Source organism: Callospermophilus lateralis, chromosome 1, assembly GCF_048772815.1.
Source record: "Callospermophilus lateralis isolate mCalLat2 chromosome 1, mCalLat2.hap1, whole genome shotgun sequence".
NCBI classification, from domain to species: Eukaryota; Metazoa; Chordata; class Mammalia; order Rodentia; family Sciuridae; genus Callospermophilus; species Callospermophilus lateralis.
The window spans coordinates 114,759,322-114,767,864 of NC_135305.1; the positions used below are offsets into that span (position 1 = coordinate 114,759,322).

General features: G+C 60.1%; 1 protein-coding gene across 1 annotated transcript; it reads left to right on the forward strand.

Annotated features, from left to right (window-relative positions):
* Positions 1-1,005: 1,005 nt before the first annotated feature.
* On the forward strand, positions 1,006-7,790 carry Asphd2 (aspartate beta-hydroxylase domain containing 2). The gene is made up of 3 exons (XM_076864980.1): positions 1,006-1,888; positions 6,557-6,670; positions 7,681-7,790. Exons 1-3 carry the CDS (start codon positions 1,006-1,008, stop codon positions 7,788-7,790), a joined length of 1,107 nt encoding a protein of 368 aa, XP_076721095.1.
* Positions 7,791-8,543: the final 753 nt, after the last annotated feature.

Sequence of the window (8,543 nt, forward strand, 5' to 3'; positions counted from 1 at the left end):
AGGGAAATCACAAAGTGACGTCCCCAGGTGAGGGGAGGTGAGGGGAGGTGGAGGCTTGTTGAGGAACAGAGCGCTGCTGTTCCCACCTGGTCAGAAAAAGCGAGGCAGAAAAAGAGATTCGCAGACACGCAGCCCAGGTCTGAGAGGGTCGCGCCACTGGGCACCGGGCCGTGATCCTCCCTTGGGTTTCTGGATAACCGTGGTGTTGGCCACCGGCCCAACCATAGGCAGGATGACTGGCAGACCACAGCTTCCTGTTTGGGAAAGCGCAGGAAACTGAGTCACAGGCCTGGAAGGGCTCCTACTTCCACGCCACCCCATTGCTCACTGACCACGTGGGTGAGCTAGAGCCTTGTCTCCAAGCTGGAAAGAAGAAGAAGCCCGTGTCGGCCACAGGTGTGACCCCGGGGCACCCACTTCCTTTCCCAAGTCGGTATTAGCCGAACCCTGGACTGAGGGCAGCCAGAGTCAGTAAGAATGGTGATGTGCTTGGGAAGAGAAAGGATAACCACTCAGACAGACCCTTTGTCACTGATGAGGTACTTTTGAAACCAGCTTCCTTTTCCCTTAAAGGCAGTAATGAAAGGGGAATAAAAGAAGTAAGACGGACACACGTAGGCTTAGAAGGCACATGGAGTTTGTATCCAGGCTCTGGCTGTGTGACTTGGGCGAGCTGTTTGACCTCTCTGGTCCTCAGTTTTCAAAATGACCCAGAGCTTTACACTTGAAGAGTCTTTAATGTTTAACATTTATGCTGTGTTCTCTTTCTTTCATTCCAGGTTTGGATTTTAGAAAAAAAGTCTTCTGGCAGAGACTCGGAGCTTGCTAGTGTGATGTAGACCATCTCCTGCCACCCTGCTGCAGTGACTTTCGCTGGGAGTGGAGTGGCAGGTCCAGCTGGCCAGCCTCAGCATTCATCGATGTCACCCGTGGCAGGCTGCGAGGAACAGTGGCGGCCATGCCCTCCTGGGCCCCAGCGGCTCCTTCTCCCCCACGCTAATCTGCATGGTGTGGGTGCCCCTGGGACCCCAGAGGACTGAACGTCTGATCTGGCTTCACACCCCCAGTAACAAGTCCCCCAAGATGTCGCTCGAGTGGCTGGTAGCCTGGGGCTGGTCACTGGACGGCCTCAGGGACTGCGTGGCCACGGGCATCCAGTCGGTGCGGGACTGCGACAGCACGGCCGTGGTCACGGTGGCCTGCCTGCTGGTCCTGTTCGTGTGGTACTGTTACCACGTGGGCAGGGAGCAGCCCCGGCCCTACGTGTCGGTGAATGCGCTCATGCAGGGCGCGGAGGCGCACGGGCTGCAGAACGGCTTCGCCTACTGCCAGGCGCCCGAGTGCGTGCGCTGCACCCACGAGGGCCTCAACCAGAAGCTCTACCACAACCTGCAGGAGTACGCCAAGCGCTACTCGTGGTCCGGCATGGGCCGCATCCACAAGGGCATCCGCGAGCAGGGCCGCTACCTCAGCAGCCGGCCCTCCATCCAGAAGCCCGAGGTCTTCTTCCTGCCCGACCTGCCCACCTCGCCCTACTTCTCCCGGGACGCGCAGAAGCACGACGTGGAGCTGCTCGAGCGGAACTTCCAGACGGTCCTGTGCGAGTTCGAGGCCCTCTACAAGGCCTTCTCGAACTGCAGCCTCCCGCAGGGCTGGAAGCTCAACAGCACCCCCAGCGGGGAGTGGCTCACCTTTTACTTGGTCAATCAGGGGGTTTGCGTCCCCAGGAACTGCAGGAAGTGCCCACGGACGTACCGCTTGCTCGGAAGCCTTCGGACCTGTATTGGGAACAATGTTTTTGGAAATGCGTGCATCTCCGTGCTGAGCCCCGGGACTGTGATCACGGAGCACTACGGGCCCACGAACATCCGCATCCGGTGCCACTTAGGTAGGTGGCAGGGACAGGGGGTCTGCGGCGTGCACGCGTGTAGTACCGCGCCTCTGCCGTCGGAGAAAGGAAACACCGCGAGAGCTCGTGTGCCTTAGGCTCGCGGTGCTTTTACCGGAGGTGGATGGTCTTGTGTTAGTCGTTGGGACAGCAGCAGCTGAGTCCTGGAAGGAATTTGTCGTCACTGTGAACCTAGGGTTTTGTTCTTGGTTGTTTTTTTTTTTTTTTTGGGGGGGGGGGTAGGGGGGATTGAGCCTAGAGGTGCTTAACCACTGAGCCACATCCCCACCCCTTTTTAATTTTTGAGACAGGGTCTCTCAGTTGCTTAGGGCCTTGCTAGTTGTTGAGGCTGGTTTTGAAATTGTGATCCTCCTGCCTCAGCCTCCCATGGCTGGGATTACAGTTGTGTAGCGCTGCACCGGGTCTAGTATAAACCTAATTATTATTATTATCATTTTTTTTTATGGTTCTGGCAGTGGACTCAGGACCTCAGGCACACTTAGCACACACTCTAACATGCCCTAAGCCAATGTCTGACAGACGCTCTGGCCAGAACTTTTTGCAATGAGGAAAACGTTCTCCATCTTCATTGTCCAATAGTAAGCCCTAGCCACCTGCGCCCCTGAGTGCTTGAACATGGCTGGAGTAACTGAAAGGTTCAATTTTTAATTTTTTTTGTTTTTGAGGTTCTGGGAACTAAACCAAGGGGTGCTCTACCGCTAAGCCACATCCTCATCCCTTTTTATTTTTTATTTTGAGTCAAGGTCTTGCTAAGTTGCTGAGGCTGACCTTGAACCTGCGATCCTCCTGCCCCAGCCCCCCCTCCCCGTGGCTGGGATTGCAGGTGTGCATCACCGTGCCTGGCTTGATTTCAGTTTTAATGGCCACATTTGGCCAGTGGCTACTGTCTCAGCCAACATAGCTCTAGAGCCAAAAGCTGTCATAAAGACTCTTGAGTTGGTGCTTCCTGATCATCAAGGAGGATGTGAGGCCTGGGGAGTCCTGGGAGTGGAAGTGTGTGTGTTCAGCAGTGGGGCAGGGTCTGGGGCAGGCCACCTGCACTGCGGCCGTCCCATGAGCTGGCTGCATATTTCACCTCTCTGAGCCTCGGCTTCCTCAGGTAGAAAGTGGAGGTCAAATGACGGTCCTCTGCAGAGCCAGCCTGACGCCCAGCCAGGGGATGTGTGTCCCAGAGTCTCTGCCATCAAGGCAGGCCTCACCACGGCTTGGTGAGTGGGGGTCTCAGTCCCCAGGATGCCTTGTTCCCGGTGGACTGTGACAGAGGCTGGCTCGGGGGCCGTGGATCAGTCACTAGCCTCCCAGGCTGGAGTGAGCCGAGATGGACAGCAGTAGCTTTAGGAAGGGACCACCTGGCTTGGGCTTCAGAGGGGACAAGGAAAAGCGGAGTGGGGTGTCCTGAGTGTGCTCTGCCGGGGACCACGCTGGAGTGGCCTTGGGGAGCCCCTGCAGCAGCCCTGCTCCCCACTCTCTGGGTGGGGACTCACTCTAGAAGACGCTGCTCCTAAGCTCCAGAGATGAAAGGTCTAGCAGCGCCCTGGACGTGGTGGGGATTTCAAGAGCCAGGGCCGGGCAGGGGAGCTCCTGAGCCATGGTCTCAAGTCACGGTCAGCTGTGAGACTGGGTCTTCTTGGGCCCCAGAATCCCCCTTGCAAAATGGAGAAGTTGGACTTACCTCCCAGGATGGCCGAGAGGACTGAAGGAGTGACATCCTGCTTGGCCACCCGGGACGGTGCTGGCACACGTGGCTAAATGCTAGGTGGTAGCCGTCATGGTCAAACCCGGTGTTGGAGAGTGTGAGAAATGACCCGCAAGACGTGGTCACTGCCCTTGGGACATGGCAGATGAATGGCTTAGGGAGCAAGCAGATCTGAACCCAGGCCTGGCCCCCTTCCCAGTGCCCTTGGGCAGGCCCGGGGCTGAGCCTGTTGGCCCTCTGCGCTGGGCGGAGCCGCCTCCCTGCAGGGCTGCTCTAGAGCAGCGGGCGCACACTTTGGCAGGAGGGGCCAGGCAGGTCATCTGTGTGGTGTGACACTAAGCCAAGGGACGATGTGGTCAGTGAACCACTGGGCAGGGCTCCAGGCGCTCCGAGCCGTTGGAGGGAGCTGGCACTACAGACAGGCTCTGGGCAGGCGCAGGGGCGGGGGGCCTGACCCGAGGGCCGAGGGGGCCTGCCAGGCGGAGTGCGGGCGCAACCCTCCCTGGGGCTCGGGTCGCCATGGCCAGGTGAGCCGTGGGCCAGGCAGCCAGAGGCGTCGGGCCAGCTGGGCATCGGGCTGTTGAGGGGTGCTGGGGATGGGACCCAGGGCCACTGGGGGAGGGCAGGCAGAGGCTCTGCAGGCAGATGTGGTGAAGTGCCAGGCTGGTGCCGCCACCAGGGACGGGTAGCAAAGAAGTCCCCGTCACCACCACCCCACCCCAGTGTGCCTCGCCTCCCCGCCCCACACAGTGGACATCAGCGTAGAACAGGACCTCAGGCCCTGGGCATGGCCCTCCTGGGCCCAACTAGTACTCGCAACAAAAGGGGGTCCCCCTGTCCCCGCCCAAGGTGTGGCTGGGTCCCCAGGGCCAAGGCCACCTCCACTGCCAGGTTCCTCCACGTGCTCCTCACGCTACCAGGCCCATGTTGAAGTCACCCCGTGACCCTGTGTGTTGGCCGAGCAGGTCTCCTCCTGCGGGTCCCCTCCTGCGGCCACACCTGTGCCCACTGTCCCAGCTGAAGGGAAGGGAGCACGCAGTCCTGGGCCTCTGCTCCCTCCCCCCGCCTCCTCGTCCCTGTCCCTCCACACCAGGGAGCCTCCAGCCGCTCCCACTGTGCTCTGTGGAGCGCTGGGCCCTGCCGTGAGCTCCCTCTGGGCTGTCGCTCCATGCTGACCACCCCGGGCCCACCGTCACCCCTGTGGGGCAGGCTGTGACAGGCCCCTGGACTGATAACCACTCAGGGAGCAGCTTTAGACCCCGACTCACCAGGCAGATGTCCCAGAGTCACATGAGAAGACCAGAGTGTGCACAGCCACCCCGGGCACAGGGAGGCCCCCGCTGTCACTGTGGGTGAGGACGGTGCCCAGCCGTCCAGCGGGAGGGGCCGGAGGACCAGCCTGTGTTCCCTGCCCCCTCCCAGTTGCTGGCCACCAGCCTCCTGAAGCAGGGCTGCAGTGGGGACAGTTCCCCGGTGTCTTCCTGCTTCCGTCAGGGTTGGTGGGACAAAGGAGCAAACTCTAGGCCACCGAGGATCCTGGGACGGGCGGGACTGTCCAAGCCATGCGGGGGCCGTCTGTCCCCCGAGGGCCTCCCAAATGCTCTGTGTGGGGAGTCTTCCTTGTTTGTGCCCCCCAGGCTGGTTGATGGGCGGAGAGCAGGAGGCCGGGCTGCGCCAGGCTGGAGCAGAAGGCAGGGGCGTGAGGACAGGGAAGGCCGCGGTAATCCAGCCAGCCGCACCCCTCTGCAGCAGTGAGTCCTGGAGGGGCCAGAGAAAGTGGAGCCTCCTTCCGAACCCCTGGGTGGACTGGCCCTGCAGAGAGTTCCCTTGTCCCAAAGCCTTTGCAAGCAGCAGAGTGACCCCAGCTGAGCCGCAGAGCACTGTCCAGAGACGGACTGTTGGCAGTTTGAACATGGAGACCACAGCCGTGAGCAGAGACCTCCGTGTAGCTGCTCGTGACCTGTGACTGTCATCAAAGTGTCTAGTAGCTACTCTTTTGGGTTCAAAACAGATCAGCCCCAGCAAGGGCCAAATAGTAACTTTTCAGCAGATCCAGTCACTGCTCCGTTACTCCCACAGTGATACGGTGGCCTCTGCGCAGTGCTAATGTGGCACAGACCTGCGCAGTCAGCCTTCAGTTACTGGTAACAAGGTTGCATACACTAATGTCCCCTTTTCACAGATGAGGCTGGTGAGGCTCAGAGAGGTTGAGTGGCTGGCCCAGAGTCACACAGCACAGACAGGTCCGAGCTCATCATCTGTCCCAAGTCGTCTGTCCTTCCTGCACCTCCATGTGGTCTCCTCTAGGAGCCATCCACTTTGGCTTAAAGAGTACATAAAAATACTCCAGTTGCCAGAGAGAAAGAGAGTGTTTTTGTCATTAGGACCCTGGATCCAGAGGGCATGCTGACTTGCTCAGGGTCACCCTTAGCCCAGTGCATCACTGAAGACAGATGGAGCCACCACTGACCGCCCCCTATCAGGGCTTCCTCCCAAGCCCTTCCTGAGCTGTCAGGCTGACCCACCCCCTGAGGAAGCCATTGGGCAGCTGTGACAGCGCCTTTCTTTGTGGCTGCCGAGATGGTGGCAGCAGCCAAGTGTCTCTGCTGAGGCTGGGAATGGGGACGTGAAGGCCAGCGGTGTCCCCAGGGGATGGCCCTGGCTTGGCCTCACCGACGTCTCCAGCACCTGGCTCCTTGCGAGGGTGCCCACCCGTGCCCTCCTGAGGCCCAGCACTTCCTTGGGTGGCCTCCGGGTTGCAGGAGGAGGCCAGGAACCACACAGAGCCTCCACCCTGGGCCTCAGAACCGGTTAGAAGGTGGAATTCAAAGAGGCGAGCCCCTCGTAGGCCGTAGGCGGTTCGTTGTAACTAGAAAGCCCAGGGGACAGGACTGTGGTGACAGCTGGAATGGTGGTCTGAGCTGGCCTTCACTCTCTGTTTTTCCCACAAGGGCTCAAGACTCCGAGCGGCTGTGAGCTGGTGGTGGGGGGCGAGCCCCAGTGCTGGGCCGAGGGCCGCTGTCTGCTCTTCGACGACTCCTTCCTGCACACCGCGTTCCACGAAGGTGGGTCCCCCCACCCCCGTCGTCGTTTTAACAGATTTTATTATTTTGCCGCGTGCATGGGAAGCGCCCCGGGATCTCAGAAGGCAGCAGGTCTCTCTGCCCTGTGGTCACTGTAAGGGGAAGACCCTCAGCTTGTATTTCCTTAGATTTCTTTTTTCTTTCTTCCTTTCAGTCGTTTGCCTCTGAGATTCCTTTCTGGCCACCTAGTGCGTCCCTTGGGCTCCGTGACCAGAAAATGGTACCAGGGATTGAACTCAGGGCCCTCGACCACGGAGCCCCACCCCAGCCCTATTCTGTGTTTTATTTAGAGACAGGGTCTCACTGAGCTGCTTAGGGCCTCCCTTTTGCTGAGGCTGGCTTTGAACTCGCGATCCTGCTGCCTCAGCCTCCTGAACCACTGTGACAGATGGGCACCAGAGCGCCCTGGCAGATTTTAGTTCTTAAAGAAATTTTAGGGGGCTGGGGCTGGAGTTCAGTAAGAAAGCACTGGCCTAGCAGAGAAGCCCTGGGTTTGGTCCTCAGCACCACATAAAAATAAATAAATAAAATAAAGGTATTGTGTCCAACTACAACTAAAAAATAAATATTAAAAAAAAAAAAAAAAAAGTTCTAGGTTTGCAGAATAAAACTGAGCAGAAAGTACCAAACACGCTGCTCCGCATCCCGGCCCCCAGCTGCCCGGCAGCCACAGCGTCCCCAGCGGATCTGGACGTGTTATTACCTAAGTCCGAGCTCAAGTCTGGGCTTGCTCGCAGTGTGGCTTTGGACAGAGAGGACAGTGTCGTAGCCAGTGGTTCCACTGCTTAAGAACAATTCCTGTCCCCGCCTGGCCAGCTGCCCTGCAGTCCACCCGCTCAGAGCCTCGTGAGCCTGGGGATCAGAGGAGGGAGTGTTGTGAGCCAGGCCAGGGACAGCACAGGTCCCCAGCCCAGAGCGCGCAGGGTCGGGTCCTGCCACACGTGGGTCCTGGCCACGGGCCGCCAACCTCTCCTCTGTCCCCCTCCCCACAGGGTCGGCAGAGGATGGCCCTCGGGTGGTCTTCATGGTGGACTTGTGGCATCCGAACGTGGCGGCGGCCGAGCGGCAGGCCCTTGACTTCATCTTCGCTCCTGGGCGATGAGGACACCTCCCCGCTGGAGCGGCCAGGGGGCCGGGGCACACCTGGGTGGACCCGGGACAGTGCGCCCGCCCGGCCACAGGCCACGCTCAGCACCTGCCTCCCGGGAAGCGCCCCTGGGATCTCGGAGGGCGCGGTCCCTCTGCCGCGTGGTCACTGTAAATGGAGCCCTGCAGCTTGTGTTTCCTTAGGTTTCTTTTCTCCTCCTTCCTTCCAATTGTCGCTTCTGAGATTCCTTTCTGGCCAGCTAGTGCGTCCCCTGGGCCCGTGACCAGGGACACGGTGCCTCTGTGAGTCCGTCTGTCGCGTCGCCCCTTGGTTTCTTCGTGTTCTCAAACAGAGTGACCAAACGGCCACCGTCCGGCTGTCGGACACGAAGCTGCTCATGGTCGCCTCCAGGCAAAGCAGACGCCTGCCAGCCAGCCACGCAGCCACTTTTGCTGGCACACGGGGGACCCTTCGGCCGTCCAGGGCAGGGGACAGTCTGAGGTCTCCGCACCTGGCTGGCTCTGGTGGCAGGGAGCGGGCCTGCAGGCCTCCCCAGGGGTGGCATCCAGGGTCGGGGAACTGTGGCCACTGTCCTCTTGCCCAAAGCCCTCAGTTCCCTGCAGGGGCTGGCCCTCCACTGGTGGCTTCCTCCAGAGCTGAGGCCGGGGTCCTCCAGAGCCGGGCCAGCCGTGGCCACTCACCTCACTGCCCACAGACGCCCACTGCCAGGCCAGGCCGGGCACAGCCCCTCAGCGTCTGGAGTCCGGG

Bases quoted from the DNA above. Each gene is read 5' to 3' on its own strand.
- Asphd2 (XM_076864980.1), top strand. From the start codon at position 1,006: ATGGTGTGGGTGCCCCTGGGACCCCAGAGGACTGAACGTCTGATCTGG. The intron at 1,889-6,556 runs GTAGGTGGCAGG...TTTTCCCACAAG, and splicing joins CCGCATCCGGTGCCACTTAG to GGCTCAAGACTCCGAGCGGC. The intron at 6,671-7,680 runs GTGGGTCCCCCC...CCCTCCCCACAG, and splicing joins GCACACCGCGTTCCACGAAG to GGTCGGCAGAGGATGGCCCT.